General features: G+C 41.1%; 1 protein-coding gene across 11 annotated transcripts in view; it reads left to right on the forward strand.

Annotated features, from left to right (window-relative positions):
• The window catches only part of LOC103215804 (arf-GAP with GTPase, ANK repeat and PH domain-containing protein 5-like), a 62,862-nt gene that overhangs the window by 11,605 nt on the left and 27,952 nt on the right, over positions 1-23,305 (forward strand). For 7 of the 11 annotated variants that reach the window (XM_073018958.1, XM_073018959.1, XM_073018960.1 and 4 more), the window contains 3 exons: positions 14,207-14,299; positions 22,665-22,851; positions 23,224-23,292. In XM_073018958.1, the coding sequence (XP_072875059.1) occupies positions 14,207-14,299; positions 22,665-22,851; positions 23,224-23,292 (349 nt within the window). Of the gene's footprint in view, positions 1-9,474; positions 14,300-14,449; positions 20,965-22,664; positions 22,852-23,223; positions 23,293-23,305 lie in introns of those variants that run through there. The other 4 variants (XM_073018964.1, XM_007962519.3, XM_073018963.1 and 1 more) reach the window with 4 other exon arrangements.

Genomic DNA, 23,305 nt, shown 5'->3' on the forward strand with positions numbered 1-23,305 from the left:
CTGTGCTTTCCTCACGTGCCCTTTCTTGGTGGTCTTGACGAGGTGGAGCCCACCCATGAGCTGGTCGAGTCTCATCTCCACCCACTCCACCATTGATGCCAAGATGGCTTCAAGTCGGGTGACGCTGTTTTCTGATTCCAAGCCACTTGGGTCGGAGGTTATACATAATCAAGGGGAAGTCTGCTTTTTTTCTATTTTTAATAAAAAGATATGTTACAGAAGATCATATCACCTGTAATTCTGCCATCGTAACACATTTTGGTGGGATTCATTCTATGTTGCTTTGTTTTTCTTTGTGTGTGCATGTGTCTCTGTGGGCTCTTCACTTAGCTGACATTATGAGGGAGTCTTTTCTAGAAATAAAATACAGGATACATTTTTCAACAGACCCCAAATACTCCTCAAATACCATACCATCTTCCGTAGGTTGCTTTCTTGTTTTTTAAGAGACCTGAGGCCACTCGACTTTCTTTTGGAGGCCAAAACACTAGAGCAGAGTCAGGGAGTTTGTGGCTGTCCAGAAGCCACATGCCTTGTCTCTGAAAGTTTTATTTAGATTATGTTGTATTATCTCCCATGCGTAGGTTTCCAGTGATATGTGACTTATGTGAATTATTTTTCAGCCTGGGTTCGGAATTTGTATACCTTTATACATAGTGGATGTTTGCAAAACATTGGTTTTGTTGTATTGATTTATGACTCCCAGTAAAATTTATCTGAAAATTAGAGATAATCTAGTATGTAATTTGTTACAATATGCATAAACTACCTATCACAGTGCCTGACATAATGAGTGTTATTAGCTATTTTCATTTTTGCATATCCTTCTAGTCATCCTTTTTCTACAAGAATACTCTCTTCTAATACAGTTACAGGTAAAATACATAATTTTATTTCTATATTCTGAGCATTTTTTTTCTATGCAGTCTTTATGTATCATCATCATTTTGTTGTTACTGGTGTTTTTTTGTAATTGTGGTTTTTTTGTTTTTGTTTTTGTTTTGAGATATTTTCTTTAACTTGTGAAGTAGAGCATGGCATACAATGTTGTATTCTCACTATTTCAAAAAATTACCTTCTTACTGTACAAGTTATATTCAGCATATAAAGTCTATCCAGCTTTGTTGTAGATACAGTGTGATTATTACATGTTGATGAGGTGTGAATTGGAGATGGAATCCAAAATTAATGTACTTATTGTAATTTTTAAGCTAATTTTAGGGTTGGTGGTGAATATTTTACTTCTGCAAAATGAAAACAGCATTTCATCAGAAGTTGTTTTATGGTCTTTCAGACATTTTGTTTTATATCTTTGGTGCTTTTTGCCCATGAAGTATCTCTTTTGTGTGTTTGTGTTTGTGTGTATGTGTATTGGTCTGCCTCTAAATTTCACAGCGCTCATTGTCAGGAATCAACAGGATCAGGCCTAGGCAGAGAGCTGAGCAGTACTCTAGTAGTTCTCTGTGTCCTGGTTGCCACATTATCTCTGTTATTTATAGATTGGAGAACTCTCTGACCTGTAACAAAGGTTGGATAGGTCAGAGACAATTGGATAGAGGAATCCTCTACTCTATTGTCACCTGTGCCCCACGCCAAAATGCGCTCTGAAATACATATTTAAATATTAAATTTGTATGGTGAATGTATTCTTTTTTAATGTTAAAAAATTAAATGATTGGTCAGCCCACTTAATATTTACAATGCAGGACTTACTTTGCATATTATCTGTCTTGTATTTTTGCTTTATTTAAGCTAAGCTAGCCTCCAAAGCTGGAAACTGAATGACAGTTGAAAAATAATGACATATATACAAGGTATATTTGGAGGATTGCAGATGCAGGGGCACCGTACTGCTGAGGGAGTGTTGGAAGCTCACTGCAGAAGATGATAAAAGCAGACTGATGTGTATTACTTGCTGAAATGTAAGCTGGAGGCACAGGTGAAGATTGCCAAACCTAATGAGCAGTTTGGCAGATAAGACAGGCTGTCAGGCCGTGGCAGTTCAGCAGTGAGCGTGCTGCCTGTGAACCAAGTCATTTGTTCCAGAGGCCTACACTTAAATACCACAAATAAAATCTTCCTTGTCACTGATATTTGGTATCACAATGAAATAGATGTTATCTTTCAGGTTTCCGGTTGAATTATCAGCCATTAACATCTGGTGATTTGAGTTGTAAAATTATTTTTAGTTTTGCCTGTTCACATTTCATCCACAAAGCAGAGACAAAATATATTTTCCCACATAAGAATGTAAGCAGTATAAGACTTTGAAACACACTAATGAAAAGTACATGATTACATGCTTCAGTGAACTAAAACTTTCATCTGTGATCTTTATTTTGCAACACTCTGAAGTAACATTACAGTCCTTTCAGTGTGCTATGTTATTTATATCCCTTACTTTACCCTGGGAATCCTTTATTGCCATTGAGCATATGAAAATTGAGACATGTGCATAGCTTCTCCCCATTGAGCCCATCAGTGGGGAGGAGCTATGTACCGGGGACATTTGGCAAAGATTTTCATGAGTCTGTTGGTTGTAACAGCTCCTTAAGGAAACTTCACAGTTTACCTTCCCTATTTTTTTTTTACCATTTGTAAACTAAGGCTCAGTGATGTAAAACATAATACATTCTGTGCTGTGGCATAACTGTAGCTTAGGTTTTCATATTCAAGACAACAGAGGTATAGCTGAAAATGTATGAACGCTTATTATGCCTCAAGATCCCTTTGTTGGTTTAGTTGTGACAACTTCCAAACACCTGACTTGTGGCTAAAGCATCTTTCTATCTGGCATCAGTATTTCTAAGTTGCCTTTAAACTGAATAAACATCTGGTGTTTATATTTAATTGCTTCAATGTGGAACACTGCAATTTAAAAAATTACATATATGTAATATATTTTACACTAAATAATAGTGACTGGCAGTCCATTGACCAAAGAAGTATTATTTTTTAGATATTCCGCTCTGTGTCATCAGCTGTAGACACTGACCTGGTATTTATCTGGAAGGGCTGTCAGGGGTTCACAGTGCTGCCTGTGGGTTATCTCCAGACCCTTTACAGATGGCACCTTAGGACAGGGTGAGTCACAGGTTGCACTAGAAGTTGCCTTTGAAATTAGACCTAAACTATGTGGAACGGGAACCTTTGTACACAAAGCTCTCCACCATCCAAATCCTGCTGAACTCTTAGGGAAGAACAGTTTTCCAGATTCATTCTTTCCACATGCAAGATTTCCCTACTGCCCAATTACTCTCACCTTTTTTTTTTCTTGACTGTTATGTTTTACTTGACTTTGGAGTCTTATCTTGTACTCTCACCTTTGCATGAGAATGTACCTTATTTCACCAATTATACTATCTGTTTATCAAAAGCAGAAATAGTTACTTACATCTGAAAATTTGTACTGAGAATGTAGCTGTGAATAAATTAAGAAAGTATACTTAAAGTAAGAAATCAAAGGAAGTATATTTAAATCAAAGCAAGAAATCCCATTTCCAAATGGCAGTAACGCATGTGTTACATAGAGAGAATCAGTGCATCAAAGTGTTTTAGTAGCCCACCTTAGTTTGTACCCTGATCAATAAGCAAGAGTTTTTTTTCATTTTCATCTTGCAATTCCACCGGGTATTTGGGTTCTTTTTCTATTCAGATATGTCAGATAGAGACATGCGTGTTGTAAATTATTTTGGCAGAATGAAAGCCTGGCAGATTAAATGCTTGCTTCTTTTCTTGCTGTACTTGGTATCAATCTCTTATTTGCTTCTTGATAATATGTTTGGTTATTTTTGTTTTCATTGCTTTTTAAAATTTTTTTATTTTATTTTTTATTATACTTTAAGTTCTAGGGTACATGTGCACAATGTGCAGGTTTGTTACATATGTATACATGTGCATGTCGCTGTGCTGCGCCCATTAACTCATCATTTACATTAGGTATATCTCCTAATGCTATCTCTCCCTCCACCTACCCCACGACAGGCCCTGGTGTGTGATGTTCCCCTTCCTATGTCCAAGTGTTCTCTGAGTGAGAACATGCAGTGTTTGGTTTTCTGTTCTTGCGATAGTTTGCTGAGAATGATGGTTTCCAGCTGCATCCATGTCCCTACAAAGGACATGAAATCATCCTTTTTTATGGCTGCATAGTATTCCATGGTGTATATGTGCTACATTTTCTTAATCCAGTCTGTCACTGATGGACATTTGGGTTGGTTCTAAGTCTTTGCTGTTGTGAATAGTACCGCAATAAACATATGTGTGCATGTGTCTTTATAGCAGCATGATTTATAATCCTTTGGGTATATACCCAGTAATGGGATGGCTGGGTCAAATGGTATTTCTAGTTCTAGATACTTGAGGAATCGCCACACTGTCTTCCACAATGGTTGAACTAGTTTACAGTCCCACCAACAGTGTAAAAGTGTTCCTGTTTCTCCACATCCTGTCCAGCACCTGTTGTTTCCTGACTTTAATGATGGCCATTCTAACTGGTGTGAGATGGTATCTCGTTGTGGTTTTGATTTGCATTTCTCTGATGGCAAGTGATGATGAGCATTTTTTCATGTGTCTATTGGCTGCATAAATGTCTCTTTTGAGAAGTGTCTGTTCATATCCTTCACCCACTTTTTGATGGGGTTCTTTTTTTCTTGTAAATTTGTTTGAGTTCTTTGTAGGTTCTGGATACTCGCCCTTTGTCAGATGAGTAGATTGCAAAAATTTTCTCCCATTCTGTAGGTTGCCTGTTCACTCTGATGGTAGTTTCTTTTGCTGTGCAGAAGCTCTTTAGTTTAATTAGATCCCATTTGTCAATTCTGACTTTTGTTGCCATTGCTTTTGGTGTTTTAGACATGAAGTCCTTGCCCATGCCTATGTCCTGAATGGTATTGCCTTGGTTTTCTTCTAGAGTTTTTATGGTTTTAGGTCTAACATTTAAGTCTCTAATCCATATTGAATTAATTTTTGTATAAGGTGTAAGGAAGGGATCCAGTTTCAGCTTTCTACATATGGCTAGCCAATTTTCCCAGCACCATTTATTAAATAGGGAATCCTTTCCCCATTTCTTGTTTTTGTCAGGTTTGTCAAAGATCAGATGGCTGTAGATGTGTGGTGGTATTATTTCTGAGGGCTGTGTTCTGTTCCATTGGTCTATATCTCTGTTTTGGTACCAATACCATGCTGTTTTGGTTACTATAGCCTTGTAGTATAGTTTAAAGTCAGGTAGCTTGATGCCTCCAGCTTTGTTCTTTTGGCTTAGGATTGACTTGGCAATGTGGGCTCTTTTTTGGTTCCAGATGAACTTTAAAGTAGTTTTTTCCAATTCTGTGAAGAAAGTCATTGGTAGCTTGATGGGGATGGCATTGAATCTATAAATTACCTTGGGCAGTATGGCCATTTTCATGATATTGATTCTTCCTATCCATGAGCATGGAATGTTCTTCCACTTGTTTGTGTCCTCTTTTATTTCACTGAGCAGTGGTTTGTAGTTCTCCTTGAAGAGATCCTTCACATCCCTTGTAAGTTGGATTCCTAGGTATTTTATTCTATTTGAAGCAATTGTGAATGGGAGTTCACTCATGATTTGGCTGTCTATCTGTTATTGGTGTATAAGAATGCTTATGATTTTTGCACATTGATTTTGTATCCTGAGACTTTGCTGAAGTTGCTTATCAGCTTAAGGAGATTTGGGACTGAGATGATGGGGTTTTCTAAATATACAATCATTTCGTCTGCAAACAGGGACAACTTGACTTCCTCTTTTCCTAATTGAATACCTTTATTTCTTTCTCCTGCCTGATTGGCCTGGCCAGAACTTCCAACACTGTTGAATAGGAGTGGAGAGAGAAGGCATCCCTGTCTTGTGCCAGTTTTCAAAGGGAATCCTTCTAGTTTTTGCCCATTCAGTATGATATTGGCTGTGGGTTTGTCATGAATAGCTCTTATTATTTTGAGATACGTTCCATCAATACCAAATTTATTGAGAGTTTTTAACATGAAGGGTTGTTGAATTTTGTCAAAGGCCTTTTCTGCATCTATTGAGATAATCAAATGATTTTTGTCTTTGGTTCTGTTTATATGCTGGGTTACGTTTACTGATTTGTGTATGTTGAACTAGCCTTGCATCCCAGGGATGAAACCCACTTGATCATGGTGGATAAGCTTTTTGATGTGCTGCTGGATTCGGTTTGCCAGTATTTTATTGAGGATTTTTGCATCGATGTTCATCAGGGATATTGGTCTAAAATTCTCTTTTTTTGTTGTTGTGTCTCTGCCAGGCTTTGGTATCAGGATGATGTTGACCTCATAAAATGAGTTAGGGAGGATTCCCTCTTTTTCTGTTGGTTGGAATAGCTTCAGAAGGAATGGTACCAGCTCCTCCTTGTACCTCTGGTAGAATTCGGCTTTGAATCCGTCTGGTCCTGAACTTTTTCTGGTTGGTAGGCTATTAATTATTGCCTGAATTTCAGAGCCTGTTATTGGTCTATTCAGGGATTCAGCTTCTTCCTGGTTTAGTCTTGGGAGAGTGTATGTGTCCAGGAATTTATCCATTTCTTTCAGGTTTTCTACTTTATTTGTGTAGAGGTGTTTATAGTATTCTCTGATGGTAGTTTATATTTCTGTGGGGTCAGTGGTGATATCCCCTTTATCATTTTTTATTGCATCTATTTGATTCTTCTCTCTTTTCTTCTTCTTTTGTCTTGCTAGTCGTCTATCAATTTTGTTGTTCTTTTCAAAAAACCAGCTCCTGGATTCATTGATTTTTTTTGAAGAGTTTTTTTTGTGTTTCCATCTCCTTCAGTTCTGCTCTGATCTTAGTTATTTCTTGCCTCCTGCTAGCTTTTGAAAGTGTTTGCTCTTGCTTCTCTAGTTCTTTTAATTCTGATGTTAGAGTGTCAATTTTAGATCTTTCCTGCTTTCTCTTATGGGCAATTAGTGCTATAAATTTCCCTCTACACACTGCTTTAAATGTATCCCAGAGATTCTGGTATGTTGCGTCTTTGTTCTCATTGGTTTCAAAGAACGTCTTTATTTCTGCCTTCATTTTGTTATGTGCCCAGTAGTCATTCAGGAGCAGGTTGTTCAGTTTCCATGTAGTTGAGTGGTTTTGAGTGAGTTTCCTAATCCTGAATTCTAATTTGATTGCACTGTGGTCTGAGAGACAGTTTATTATAATTTCTGTTAGTTTACATTTGCTGAGGAGTGCTTTACTTCTAACTGTATGGTCAATTTTGGAATAAGTGCGATGTGGTGCTGAGAAGAACGTATCTTCTGTTGATTTGGGGTGGAGAGTTCTATAGATGTCTGTTAAGTCTGCTTGGTGCAGAGCTGAGTTCAATTCCTGGATATCGTTTTTAACTTTCTGTCTTGTTGATCTGTCTAATGTTGACAGTGGGGTGTTAAAGTCTCCCATTATTATTGTATGGGAGTCTAAGTCTCTTTGTAACTCTTTAAGGACTTGTTTTGTCAGTCTAGGTGTTAAAGTCTCCCATTATTATTGTATGGGAGTCTAAGTCTCTTTGTAACTCTTTAAGGACTTGTTTTGTGAATCTAGGTGCTCTATATATTTAGGATAGTTAGCTCTTCTTATTGAATTGGTCCCTTTACCATTATGTAATGGCCTTCTTTGTCTCTTTTGATCTTTGATGGTTTAAAGTCTGATTTATCAGATTGCAAGCCCTGCCTTTTTTTGTTTTCCATTTGCTTGGTAGATCTTCCTCTATCCCTTTATTTTGAATGTATGTGTGTCTCTTCACATGAGATGGGTCTCCTGAATACAGCACACTGATGGGTCTTGACTCTATCCAGTTTGCCAATCTGTTTCTTTTAATTGGAGCATTTAGCACATTTACATTTAAGGTTAATATTGTTATGTGTGAATTTGATCCTGTTTTTATGATGTTAGCTCATTATTTTGCTCGTTAGTTGATGCAGTTTCTTCCTAGCACCGATAGACTTTACATTTTGGCATGTTTTTGCAGTGGCTTATACCAGTTATTCCTTTCCATGTTTAGTGCTTCCTTCAGGAGCTCTTGTAGGGCAGGCCTGGTGGTGACAAAATCTCTCAGCATTCACTTGTCTGTAAAGGATTTTATTTCTCCTTCACTTATGAAATTTAGTTTGGCTGGATATGAAATTCTGGTTTGAAAATTCTTTTCTTTAAGAATGTTGAATATTGGCCCCCACTCTCTTCTGGCTTGTAGAGTTTCTGCCAAGAGATCCGCTATTAGTCTGATGGGCTTCCCTTTTAATTCTGATGTTAGGATGTCAATTTTAGATCTTTCCTGCTTTTCTTATGGGCATTATAGTGCTATAAATTTCCCTCTACACGCTGCGTTAGCCTGAGATAGGAGGATCGCTTGAACCCAGGAGTTTGAGGCTGCAGTGAGCTATGATCCTAACACTGCTCTCCAGCCTGAGTGACACACCAAAACAGACACCATCTCTTCAAAAAAGGAAACTAGGGGCATCAATGTATGCACGCAGCATGGCTTGTGGATGCGGAAGTGCGTGTGTGCATAGTTGTGCTCAAGAATGTGTTGATGAAATGATTATACCTTCTCAGAATGAAGGTATTTATTTATTTATTTATTTATTTATTTTGAGGTGAAGTCTCACTCTGTCACCAGGCTGGAGTACAGTGGCAGTATCTTGGCTCACTGCAACCTCTGCCTCCCGGGTCAAGCGATTCTCGTGCCTCAGCCTTCTGAATAGCTGGAACTACAGGCACACACCACCACTCCCGGCTAATTTTTTGTATTTTAGTAGAGATGGGGTTTCACCATGTTGGCCAGGATGGTCTCAATCCTCTGATGTGATCTGCCCGCCTCGGCATCCCAAAGTGCTGGGATTACAGGTGTGAGCCACCATGCCTGGCCTGGAGGTCATTTTCATAAAGATCTCTCAATGTCTTAGATTTGATTCTTCCTTTAAATATTTTTCTCATTGACATTTGAAAGCACCTGACCATATATAAAATGAAGAATTTTCATAACTCCGTAAAAGAATTATGACATCATCTACTATTTCTGTCTCTTGTCTCATAAATCTAAACCATCAACCTGCTTATTTTTGTATACTGTCACACTATGTATTCCCTGCATTGAATGCCTTTCTATTGATGTTCTCTGTAAAAATTGTGGGAAGTTTTCTGCACCCTAAATTTTCTGTTATGGGGATTAAATATCCACTATCCAATTTTTTTCCAAGTCTTACAGCAGCAACGGTAAATACAGCCCTCACAGCAGCCTGTTGTTTGTTCTGCAGTTGTGTTTCCATCACATTACACAAAGCATCTTTTTCTTCATGGTCATACCCAATTAGTAAGTTTTTAAAAAAATTATGTAATATGTGTGTATACAAATACTTATATGTATGTGTGTACATATACAGCTGATATGTAGTGAGATTATTTATGCATGAATTATATAATGAGCTTGAATTTTTTTTTTTTTTTTTTTTTTTTTGAGACGGAGTCTCGCTCTGTCCCCCAGGCTGGAGTGCAGTGGCCTGATCTCAGCTCACTGCAAGCTCCGCCTCCCGGGTTTACGCCATTCTCCTCCCTTAGCCTCCAGAGTAGCTGGGACTACAGGCGCCCACCACCTCGCCTGGCTAGTTTTTTGTATTTTTTTAGTAGAGACGGGGTTTCACTGTGTTAGCCAGGATGGTCTCGATCTCCTGACCTCGTGATCCGCCCGTCTCGGCCTCCCAAAGTGCTGGGATTACAGGCTTGAGCCACCGCACCCAGCCTAGAATTAGCTTGAAATTTTAAGAAAATAAATTGTTTTCTAAAGATAAATCTCATGTTTAAGAAGGGGAATTACAATTGAATCATTTAGGAGTGCCTCAGACTAAACATAATATGGAAAAAGCCATAACCAAAAGTCATTTTAGAGTACTGCTAGATTACTCAACCTATCATCACATTTAATTAAAATGTCAGTTTGAACCATGGCCTGTCTATTTTGGTTAATATGTTATTTAAATAAGCTTGTGAAGCCTTCATTTTAAATATAGAATTTGTGTTAATGAACTGGAAAATAACATTCTATTGCTTGGAAGATGTGTTAAAGCCTAAAGATTTATGACTTTGTAAAAGAAGAAAACCAGCTGGTGATCAGTTGGCATTAGTACACGCGGATGTACTCATATTTGGTAATAGCCTTTTTTTTTTTCTAACTAGAGTAAGGGAGTTGGGAACAGGAGGCGGAAACAAGGACACAGATGTATAAAAAATCATAGGCTTAACCTCCTAATACCATCACCTTGAGGGTTAGGATTTTAACACATGAACATTGATGGAACACAACATTCATTCCATAGCACCAGGGTAGTCTCCTCATGTCAAGGTCTTTACCTTAATCACATGTATGATGTACCGTTTTCATGTAAGGTTCTAGGAATCTGTGGACATCTTTGGGGGGCCATTATTTTGCTGACCACATTATACATATATTTTAATATTCTAGACTAGTATGAAAACAATGCCACTTCCATTGCTTTATATCTGTGTGTGTGTGTGTATGTATATATACGTAGATATATACACATATTGTCTAATACTATAATTTTTAAAAAGTGGACAAAAATATACCCTTTTTTTTAAAAAAAGTTTTTTTACTATTTTACTTCATACTGCTAACTTCTTTTTCCTGAAACTGCTTCAATCCTGGAATTCTTTTTTGCTATTAGTTTAATTTTATTGAAATATTCATGAATGAGCATAGACTTGTATATGGATTTGAAAGTCACAGTAATGTTCTCATGAATTCATCTGTGAATAACATTTTATAGACAAAATGTCTGCACTAGGATCAGGACAAGAGGAAGAGGTATAATTCCCTTGTTCTAAGGTACCGCCGTTCATTGTTATTATTTTAAAATACAAGTGTTGACTGATGTTAAAACACAAAAAGGGGCCAGGAGTGGTGGCTCCCGCCTATAATCCCAACACTTTGGGAGGCCGAGGCGAGTGGATCACCTGAGGTCAGCAGTTTGAGACCAGCCTGGCCAAGATGGTGAAACCCCATCTCTACTAAAAATCCAAAAATTAGCTGGGCATGTGTTAACGCACCTGTAATTTCAGCTACCTAGGAGGCTGAGTCAGGAGAATCGCTGGAACCTAGGAGGCAGAGGCTGCAGTGAGCCGAGATCACACCAATGCACTCCAGCCTGGGTGACAGAAAGAATGAGACTCTGTTCTTCCCCCACCCCCCCTCCAAACACACACACACACACACACACACACAAAGGGATAATTGGCCAGGCACAGTGGCTCACGCCTGTAATCCCAACACTTTGGGAGGCTGACGCGGACAGATTACCTGAGGCCAGGAGTTCGAGACCAGTCTGACCAACATGGAAAACCCTGTCTCTACTAAAAATACAAAAGTTAGCAGGGCATGTTGGCCCATGCCTGTAATCCCAGCTACTCGGGAGGCTGAGACAGGAGAATCACTTGAACCTGGGAGATGGAGGTTACTGTGAGTCGAGATTGCACCATTGCACTCCAGCCTGGGCAACAGGAGTGAAACTCTGTCTCAAAGGAAAAAAAAAAGAGGCAGATTTATAACTGGGCAGTAGAATTGAAAATCATTTTAACAAATATCCAAAATACCTGAGGAACTTGTATAAATAAATAGGAAAAAAAAAGAGAGAAAAACATCAAGAAGCCCCCAAAAAAGCAGATTTGTAAATGGGCAATGGATTTGAATAGACATTTAGCCAAAGAAGACATCCAGCTGGTGAAAAGGCATATGGAAAGGCGCTCAACATCACTGATTATCAGGAAAATGAAAGTCAAAACTGCCACAAGTGGCTTAGACCATAGCGGCGTGCATGAAAGTTTTCAGGCCTCCAGTTGTTGGGAGTGGCTGAGGAGATTGGGGAGCTTTTGTCTGTAGTTGGAAGAGTGGAGTCTTAACAAGAACAGTGTATTCTGGACATGTGTGGGCCCTGGAGTGTGCATGGCTGGATGCCTTGTCTACCTGTGCCTTACAGAGTGACACCATTGTGCTGTGGTCGATCAGAGGGGCAGGTGGCTTTCACAGGGAGTTAGAAGTGGCAGGGGTTGGTTTGTTTGCCTGTGGATGATAGCAAAAGTGGGTTGGCTTCCCAAGAACTTTTTCCAGTGGCCTATTTTACTGCAGTTCTAGACCCAGACTGGGGTCCCAAGGCATTTCGGCAGCCCACAGCTTCTTAGTAAGTGCATATTCAGTTGGATCCCCCAGCTCAGCCTGGGTCATCTCCACCTTCTGCCTCCTGGGCCATAGCTCGGCTCTGCACTGAGCCATCATCCTATGGTGAGCAAGACCCCATTCTTGGGCTTCAGTGTCTTTTCCTGCAGCATGCAATCAAGGTGGTCGCTGGAAGGGGCCAAGGAGCCACATCTCACAGTGCCTGCTGTCTGACCAGAGGCTTGTGGAACACATGGCTCTCAGCTTTCTCCTATTTGATGACTCTTCAGCTGCCCCCACATGGCTTTCTAGCTCACAGCAGATCTAGCCTCCTCTGAGCAGTGAAGATGGGATGTTTTATGGTCATTTTCCCAGGTGTACAGAGCCCAAGTGGAGTTCTTCAGCCTACCCCCTCACTAACCCCCCTGGAGGGAGATCCTGTTAGTCACTATGGGGTGAGTGTCTGTGTGTGTGTGTGTGTGTTCATCACTTGTTGCTTGGGGATGGGAAGAGACAACAAAAGCCTACAGAATCTCTTGCTCTCAGTTCATCTCCCATCCTAGTCCAATCATGGTCTAACATCCTTAGCTACCAATGGCAGAGGAGGCTCTGCACATTTGTGTTCATATGGCCTTGGATGTTGGCAGATTCAGATTGGTGCCCCAGGAATCTGTGCCTGTAACTGCAGTTTCAGCAGGCTCAGGACCAGGTTAAAGGGCCTCCAAGCTTCCTCCAGTTTCCTGGTGCATGCATGTGCAATATACTCCCCTGGCCTGGGGCTTTCCTGCGTCTTCTTGCCAGTTGGGTCAGAACTAGCTTATTAACCAGGGTTTTCTGAGCTGTAATAGAACTGTCTCCGACCAATTGGAGACATGATATAGATTTTTAAAGATATATTATTATTTTAGAGTAGTTTTGAGTATACAGCAAAATGGGGTGCAGAGTCAAGATATCTCATATGCCCTCAATTCCTGTACACTCTCAGGTCACTTCACAAACAACCTCCTACACCAGAGACACTTTGAAACATTAAAAAATATATTTGAGCATCCAGAAATTTATAAACTAGGCAGCCGCAGACTGCAGGCAGCTCAGAGGTCCTACAGAGAGGCTTAGGGACGGTGGGGGGAGAATTTTATATGGTGAATGTGGAAGAAAAAGAAAATACTTGATTGGGTGAAATAGAGCAGTGGCCTCATTTGCAACATTACAGTGGAAAGTCTCTAATTAGATGTTAGTTGGTGGTTTCTGATTGGTTAAGCTTAAGTTTCCTTTTTTTATTTACACTGAGTCAAGTTTTGGTTTGTTTAAGTAGGAACTGAGTGTACTGCAGCCATCTCAGCCTCTTGGCCACCTGTTTATTTGATTATTTTTAACAGAGAAGATCCTTTTAAAACTGTCTGTTGCCCTGGCTGGAGTGCAGTGGTGTGATCACGGCTCACTGCGGCCACAACCTTCCAGGCTCAGGTGATCCTCCCACCTCAGTGCTCCCCACCCTGAGTAGCTGGGACTACAGGCACGTGCCACCACACCACTATGCTAGGCTAATTGTATTTGTTTGAGAGATGGAGTTTCCCTAAGTTGCTTCGGCTTCTTTTGAACTTTAGACTCAAATAATCTGCCTGCATTGGTTTCCCTAAGTGCCGGAATTACAGGCCATCTAAATCTTTTATCTCAGATTTGCCTGGTGACAAAATGAAGGGTACTTTTTCTGACATGATGAGCAGAGAAAGGGGAGGTGGGCGCATCCTGGGCATATTCTTTTCTCAGGTGATGGGAATTAGGCTCTTGCCTAATGGGATATATTTTCTCGTTGAATGATTTGGCAAGATATCAGATGAGAGAAGTTGAATAAACGTTAGAAGAACATAGAAAAGATAGGTTATACATGTTGGGTTTCTGAAGAAATGATGTCATTGGAGAAACAAAACTTTTATTGATTTCTGGAAACGTTTAGCGCTAATTTTTTATGTAAGTAATTTGAATGTATGATGATATCTCTGACCACTTTTTGATATTTTTTTCTGGTTCAGCTGAGTGGTGTCATTGAGGAAACACAAAGTGGGACTCATCCAGGGATGAGATTTTGCCAGAGAAAGGATGAGCAGCAAGTCAGGGAGCTTAAGGTAATTATGAGAAAGTGACTATCTAAAATTGCTTAGGTAGAAGGAGACAGATTGGATTTTTTTGTGTTTGGTATCTGGGGTAAAAGTGGTGTGGGTGTGTACACGAGATGTGTTGTTTATTCTCTTTTATTTATTTATTTTTTTTTTGAGAGAGAGTGTCGCTCTGTCGTCCAGGCTGCAGTGCTGTGGCACTATCTTGGCTCACTGCAACCTCTGCCTCCTGCGTTCAAGCGATTCTCCTGCCTCAGCCTTCCAAGTAGCTGGGATTACAGGTGCCTGCCACCACGCCGGGCTAATTTTTCTGTGTGTTTTTTTGTTTTGTTTTGTTTTTTTTGTGGAGATGAGGTTTTGCTATGTAGGTGAAGCTAGTCTTGAACTCCTGACCTCAAATGATCTGCCCGCCTTGGCCCCCAAAAGTACTAGGATTACAGGCGTGAGCCACAACGCCCAGCCTGTTTATTCTCTTAAGAGAGAAAATGAGGGGATTAATGGACTGTGGTTCTGGACAAGGTGAAAAACTCTTAAAATGGAAGTACTGGGACAAGTGCTCTGACAGTCTAGGATGGTGCAGTCAGTCCCTTCACCCAGAAATCAGTGGACTGTTAGCAGTTCAGACTCAAACCTTGTGAAAAACAGGTGGTGGAAAGGAAGTCCCTCGCAGCAACTGGCGCCATAATCAAGACAGAATGTTTTCAGAATAAATGGAGTTACCTGCTTTCAGCCCCAGGTGGTAGCTATTGTCTGCCCTGATGATATGTGATAATAATTTGTGATCTTGTTGTCTTAAAATGCGGTCACTCGTCTCCAGTAGAATTAAGTGCACAGTGAAGTTGTCCCCCCATCCCCAAAGAGATAAACATATATGAATGAACTCAAGTGATAACAGCTACTGCTGCCTGGGATCATGACAGACCTGAAACGAACTGATAGGAAGTGAAAGGTGACTGAGATAATGAGAATAGACCCATCTGCAGAGAATCATAAAACCAGCAAAGATAGGTCTTGTCTAAGATGCCTTCAGAAGCCTTGTCCATGAGAACTCTAAGGACTTCTCCAGACCTGTTGGCTGCTGCTGTGATCTCTGCCCAAAAGGAGCCTCTGACCAGCATCCAAAGGGCTTCTGGACCCACTGGACTCTTCTGGAGGTACACTGGTCTCCCGAGCCGTGGCTGTGGCTTTTTACTCGCTTTGTCATTGCCTGTGTGTAGAATGATAATTGCGTAATTGATAGTGTGAAGACCTTGATAAATGGTAAATCTGAGCATCTGTATTTGGCTGACGTGTCATTGTGAAACCTCACAGCTTCAGTCAGTGTCAGCACAGCTAGGGAGCTTTTGTGCCTAATGCACATGTCACTGGGCATAGTCTACAGGCACCTAATAACTCAGGTACCTTAACAGTCACTAATGAGTGTATCTCCAAGGAACAGTCCAACAACACATGACTGGCCTGACTCAAGGTAACTATGTGTCCAATCCAGGGTCATAGTGAGTGGGCATCTGCCAACCAGGGGTCATTCCCCCTGCCTGCCATTGAGCAGTTCAGAAGTGACTGGTGTAAGCAGACATGAGTGAGCTTGCTCAATTCACTATTTGCCTCTTTCAAGGGGATCATACCCAGGATCTAGATCATTGTGCCTTATTGGAGTCCTACGCATTTCACTTGCAAATTATATTTGAAAATTAAATGACCATGTTGCAAGTCATTTCCAAAACATTTTTTAAAATTGCATTCCAGAACCCATATTAACATCCAGTGACCTGTAGAAAGCAGTAGAGAAATGTATTAGGCAAAAAGTTCTGGCAAAGACCAGTCTGATACTGGCCTGATTATCCAACCTCAGGAATTGGCCACATCAACTCGAAGAGTGAAGAAAAATAAAAAGTACCAGATTTATTACTCAAGACATTAGGAACTGTCCATTTAGATAGACAATTTTAGCTCACAAAATATTACAACGTCATCCTGAAGAATATGTCCCTCTTCCAGAGAACCCAGGAGGTTATCATGACCCCTGGAAAGCCAGACCAGCAGTAACAGTGCAAGTGGCATAGGTGCATGAGTGCAGAAATACAATCTCTACTGCAAGTAAGTTTCATACTAGGCAAGAATTACAGGATATACATAGTACTTTTGCTCACAAAGTCAAATCAGATGTACAAATTTAATATGGTTTAGGAGTTAATGGTGGTTCAATTCATCGTGCTTACGGGAAGTGAAGTAGGACAAATGACGAATTGCAAATAACTCCAGGATTAATGATGAATTAATTGCTAGAGCAGAAAATATCCAAGACCTTCCTGACTTTTGATGGGGATGGGTAAAGTAGTTGGATGAGACGATACCCAAACATGATTCCCAGGTTTACCTAAACAATGGAAGACTGTAGAGGATGCCATTAAGATATCTTAAGAATATGGAAGATTATTATTCACTTCTCATGGGACAGGATTTCATAGGGCACCTGAAAAAATTCTCATGAAAAATCACTTTTACAAAATGTCAAGTTATGATGTCCAAGATGAAACCAATGAGTCACAACATTCACATAATACATTGTGCAACCCTGATCTCCTGACTGTCATAAAATGTTTCTTACCTCTAAACCAAAGGTTCATTTTATAATTTAATTTTTCTCATTTTTTTCTGTTCTCTTAGCTTAAGAAAAGATCATTACAAACTTTTTGTATGTTTTTCATATATGCTTACAAAGGGTTGTAAAATTTTGTTGTGATTATTGTTGCTTTAAGCTGAAACTTCCCTAATCTTTGGAGATTGTGGCATAGCATTCTAGTTTCCTTTCCATATCCAATTGTTTTCTGTAATGAATACAGAAATACAGGCACTATTTTGTTACTTTAAATAGACATCATCTCAAGTCTACAAGAATTATCCAAAATGGTATCTAGTGACATTTATAGGTCTTCAGACACTATTAATGCAGATTGTAACCTCTAGATCCTGAAGATTTTACTAGATACTGGTTACTGAAACTGAGCTTTCTTGAATTCTTTTTCCTTCCACTGTGGTTTCCCACATTTCAACATATCACTGATTTTTGTCCTCAAACGTTACTTAAATATTTTCCGCAGAATTAAATTAAATATGAATCATCCTTCCTGCTCTGATTTTTGAAATGACCCTGTTTCCTATGATAATGATTCTTCTGGTCCGTTTTGTAGTTATATGTTAGAGTTTGTAAATATTCACACATTTTGCAATTGCATATAATTTTCTTATTAATTATGTTTTCCTCTTCCTCTAAAGTTGTTGTTATTTCTTTTAACTTTTTGTGGGAAAAATTAAACCCATCTTTCACTTTGTTGATATGCTTATTTGTAATTGAACTCCTTGATTTTTGCTCAAATTGCTTTTTGGGTTGCTCACTTTTAGGGAAGACATTATCTGGGTTTTGTTTAGTATATCAGGCTTTTTCTTAGTTCGTTGTATCAAGAAGTGTAGACTTTTCTGTACGTAATATCCTTTTTCCCACAGTAGTTTGTTATTTTTATTTTTATTTTTTAAAGAAAGTCTATTAAAATAAAGGTCATCAAAAGATCTTTTCCTAAACCTTTCCTCTACCAGAAATATCCCTAGAGTCACATGGTCCTTTCTCCCTTCTTGCTTTTGTAGGCATACAAAGCTAACCTGTCCCTGATCGGATTGCATGCACGTGTGCCTTTTGGGGCCCTTGTGCATTCGTTCTTCCTTCTCTTCTAACCTCAAAAATGGGTTTTCTCTGTTGGCTCTTTCCCTTTAACATAGAAGTATACTCACGCTTTTGCTGAATCTTGTAATAAAAGGCTTTCTTTACCACGTATCTCCCTTTAACTACTACTACATCTGTCTTCTCAGCCAAATACTTGGGAAGAGAAGCCTTGAGTTTGTGTCGTTGTTTTCTCACCTCCAGTTCACTACTTTACCCACTGCCTGACACCCAGCTCACTCACACACACAAGCCCAATCACTAAGTTGCCATAGCTGATTTGTAGCTTTCCTGCCCCCTTGGCAAAATTTGACTCTGTGCATTGGGATAATACATGCTGAGTACCTATTGAACAGGCACTGTGCTAGGTGCTGCTGTTATAGAAATGAAAAGAAGGCATCATCTCCTTTCTAACAACTCACAGGAGCAGCCATTCCTGATTCATACGCAGGTCTCTTGACTCCCAGTGCTCACTTTTGCAGGCTTCACTTAATGCCGTGTAAATCACCCTATTCTCCAGATCTTTCTTCCCACTTCTTACTGTACACAACTTCTCAAGGCAATCACCTCCATGCCCATGGCTTCAGTTACTTCCTCCATTCTCTGAGAACAAGAGAATTTTAAATGTTTTGTTTCATGTATTAGCTTTATTTTACACAAGATGCCTCATTTGCTGTAACCATAGATTCAAAGTTGCTCAGTGAAAGTAATAAATGAAAAATGGTGATATTCTTAGCATGTAAATTTTAGGAAATTTCCCCAGTTATTCTTGATGGCTTGATTTAGTATGTGTGTTACTTTTGAAAACATGTTGGGATGTCACAAATGGACTTAGCCTACAGAGATTTATATTCAACTTTTTTTTTTTTTTTAGATTAAGTCTCATTCTGTCACCCGGGCTGGAGTGCAATGGTGGATCTCTGCTCATTCCAACCTTCAACTCCCAAATTCAAGTGATTCTCCTGCCTCAGCCTCCCGAGGCGCCCACCACCATGCCCGGCTGATTTTTGTATTTTTTTTTTTTAGTAGAGATGGGGTTTCACCATGTTGGCTGGGCTGGTATCCAACTCCTTACCTCAGATGATCCACCCACCTCAGCCTCCCAAAGTGCTGGGATTACAGGCATGAGGCACCGCACCCGGCCATATTCAATTTTTGATCAGAGAGTTCCATTTTAATGTGGCACTGAGAGTAAAAAACTATCTTTTCCTCCTTACCCATTTCTCTTCCTACATTCTTTGCCAGGAGGAAGGCACCACTACGTACCGAGTCTTCCCCAGCAGAGCCTGAGCAGGTCTGTTTTTCCTCTGCTTCCCCTCTTCTTTCACATCTCGTGACCAAGCACTTCCTATTCTGTCTCCCAAATGATCACAGACTTTTTCCTCCCCTTTTGTCACTGCCACTGCCCTTAGCATTACTCTGCCTTTAGATAAAGTCTCTTAATTGGTCTGGTAGCTTCCTTCAATTCTTCCTTATTATACAGACTGCTACACACACATCTGACAGAGACTTCTCACCTTTTTGTGGTTTAATGACTGAAATTCCCACAATAAAATTAAAACCACCCAGCATCAAATCTGAGGTCAAATAGAGGTGGGTTTGCATCCCAGGTTCATATATTGTCCAGCAGTGTGGTCTCAGAAAACGGAACTCCTTAAGCCTTTGTTGTGTATCTGCCTACACTCATTGAGAGTTGGGACTATTTCATGCATACAGTGCCTGGCATGTAGAAGGGACTTAATAAATGTTGAATGAAGGGGAGGCATTTTAAAATTCATATCAAAAAAATGTTCTGTCTGGGAGTGGTAGCTCATGCCTATAATCCCAGCACTTTGGGAGTCCAAGGCAGGTGGATCTCCTGAGGTCAGGAGTTCGAGATCAGCCTGACCAACATGGTGAAACCCCATCTCTACTAAAAATATAGACATTACCTGAGCATGGTGGCAGGCTCCTGTAATCCCAGCTACTTGGGAGGCTTAGGCACCTGAATGAGAATCACTTGAACCCGGGAGGCAGAAATTGCAGTGAGCCAGAATTGTGCCACTGCCTGGGCAACAGAGTGAGACTCTTGTCTCAAAAAAAAAAAAAAAAAAAAAAAAAAATGTTGTTTTAAAAATATACTAATCTGGCTGGGCACGGTGGCTCATGCCTGTAGTCCCAGCACTTTGGGAGGCTGAGGCGGGCGGATCTCCTGAGGTTGGGAGTTCGAGAGACCAGCCTGACCAACATGGAGAAACCCTGTCTCTACTAAAAATACAAAATTAGCCAGGCATGGTGGCGCATGCATGTAATCCCAGCTACTTGGGAGGCTGAGGCAGGAGAATCACTTGAGCCCAGGAGGTGGAGGTTGCGGTGATCCAAGATTGCACCATTCCACTCCAGCCTGTGCAACAAGAGTGAAACTCCATCTCAAAAAAAAAAAAAAAAAAATATGTTCAGCAAGGTTGAAGCATAAAAGGTTAATGGCCAGAATCATTTATCAATTGTATTTCTATACATCTGCAAGACACAATCTGAAAATGAAATTAGAGAAACAATTTCATTGGGCAACAAGAGAAAACTTCCTCTAAAAATATAATAATAATCTACAATGCCACTTCCTGTCCAAGCTTGACTTCTACCCGTACTTTCTGATACGGTTTGGCCATGTCCCCACCCATATCTCATCATGAATTGTAATCCCCATAATCCTCATGTGTCGAGGGAGGGGCTTGGGGGGTGGTGATTCGATCATTGGGGTAGTTTTCCTGATGCTATTCTTGTCATATTCAGTGAGTCCTCATGAGATCTTATAGGGTTTTGTTTTGTTTTTTTGGGATGGAGTCTTGCTCTGTTGCCCAGGCTGGAGTGCCATGGCACAATCTTGGCTGACTGCAGCCTCTGCCTCCTGGGTTCCAGCAATTCTCCTGCCTCAACCTCCTGAGTAGCTGGGAATACAGGCATGCACCACCACACCCAGGTAATTTTTGTATTTTTAGTAGAGATAGGATTTCACTACTTTAGCTAGGCTGGTCTCGAACTCCTGACCTCAGTTGATCCACCTGCCTTGGTCTCCCAAAGTGCTAGGGTTACAGGTGTGAGCCACCATGCCCAGCTGAGATCTCATGGTTTTATACGTGTTTGACAATTGCTCCTTCACATATTCACACTCTGTGCGGTCACCATGTTAGTTGGACCTGGTTCCCCTTCTGCCATGATTGTAAGTTTCCTGAGGCCTCCCCAGCCATGTGAAACTGTGAGTCAATTAAACCTCTTTCCTTTATAAATTACCCAACCTCAGGTATTTCTTTATATCAATGTGAAAACAAACTAATACACTTTCTGATAACCATGCTTGAGGAATTGGGGAATTCAGACTACCTGCGATCAAATTGTGGCCCCACCCTTAGCAGTCATGTGACTTTGGGGAGGTTACTTACCTTCTCCATCTCCACTTCTTCTGTAAAATCTGTAAATGAGACTGTTTCTGTGGGTTAAATGAGCATAGCATAGTGGGGACACTGTCAGGCGCACACTGCTTGCCACATGTCGAGTATTCATCTTTATTGAATTAGGACGGTGGTAACCCACTTTATGGCTCTCGATTTTGTATGACAAAATCATGCTTAGTGCTTTGTTAGTAAAAGAAGGAAAATCTGAAAGTCCCTGCCTTGGAAGGAAGAAATAGCGGGGAGAAAACAGAGTTAGTACGTTGTAGCCTTTCAAAGCTTAGAGGGACAAGTTAGGTTTCTATTTTATGGAGAAGGAGGTGGAGGCAGGATGGGTCCTAAGGTGTCATTCAAGACACATAGCCATAACTCTTTATTGAGAATAGAGCTAGGGCCCCAGGGATTGCTGTGGTCAAGTCGTAGACAAAAACGACCACTCATTGGAAGACAGGAGAGGACTGTTTTGTTACAAAAACAGTCAGCAATTCAGGTGTATCTATATTCAGTCAGCAAGTAAAAGTTGTTCAACTTAGTTGCTAATGGCCCACTCTACTGAGGCTTTGTATAGAACTCAGAGAGGAAGATGGCTTCAAGTAACGAACCTGTGCTTTTCTTAGGACTAAAAAGCTCAGGAAGCTGGTGATGGATGAAAACCTTAGTCCACCTGGCACTGCAGGAGGGGCCAGGAGAGCAGCAGCATCATAAGCCACAGGGCGGGGCACCTCAGGCAGGGGCATTCTGAGCTGTTGGGGAGGGGTGGCAGCCAGGGTGGGGCACTGTGAGCTGTCGGGGAGGGCATTGTGATGTGTGGGGTGGGGCATTGTGTGCCACATGCCTGGGCTCCCACCTGGGCCAGTGGGCTTCAGTCTGTAGGTGACTACAGAAGGAGGAGGAGCTCCCTCTGTTCTCTCTTCAGGCAGTTGTTGTCTCTCAGTGCTTGTTGGGTTCGCAACCTATTGAATAAGCCGGCAGGTCTTCACCCTCCCAGACAAGTCAGCTCAGGGGATTCAGCAGGGCACGGGCCTTGGCCCGCAGCCCCAGCCGGGGCCAGGGTCGGGCTGTGAGATAGTCAGGCGAGCAGCGGGCAAGACCATCTCTGCAAGTGCAGCATAGCCTCAGCCTAGGGCAGCAGGAGCGCGTGACCAAAGTTGTGAGCAGAGGCACAGGTCGTGGCAGACAGGAGTAGAGGTGCCCCATAGGGAACGTGCTGACCTGTTGTGTGTGCCCCAAGGACAGCCCCGAGTTTGACCAGCCACAGGGATCAGTGTGCCCCTCTGAGTCCGACATCTATGAGGCAGGAGCTGTGGACGGGATGGCAGGGGCACCCATGGCTGCTGCTGTGCAGCCTGCTGAGGTAACTGTTGAAGTTGGTGAGGACCTCCACATGCACCACATCCATGACCGGGAGATGCCTGAAGGTAAGGAGGTGACGGATGCCATCTGCCTTGGGCTTGCCTCTGGCTACTGCTGTCCCCAAGGTCCCCTGGGAGGCATCGCCCACTTCGAGCTCCTTTCTGCCTGTAGCCAGCTTTCCCGGGGCTGGCCAGGAACAAGAGCTGGCTCTGCCTTGCATTCCCACCCCTTAGTCTTTCCCCACAGAGTCCAGCAGTTTTTTTTCACCTCCCCTCCCAATCGCCCAGTTCTTGCTCTCTCGTCTCATTCTCCCAGGCTGCCATGGGACCATTTATTTCTGGCTATTCTTGTTGAATAAGCAGCAGTTGAATAAACGAGTTTATAAATTTTTACAAATGGTTACATCTTTTTTTTATTTTCTCCCTCTATACATTTAGCTTTGGAGTTTAACCCTTCTGCCAATCCAGAGGCAAGCACAATATTCCATGGGAACTGTCAAACAGATGGTGAGACAACATT

This window comes from Chlorocebus sabaeus, chromosome 9, assembly GCF_047675955.1.
Source record: "Chlorocebus sabaeus isolate Y175 chromosome 9, mChlSab1.0.hap1, whole genome shotgun sequence".
Classification (NCBI taxonomy): Eukaryota; Metazoa; Chordata; class Mammalia; order Primates; family Cercopithecidae; genus Chlorocebus; species Chlorocebus sabaeus.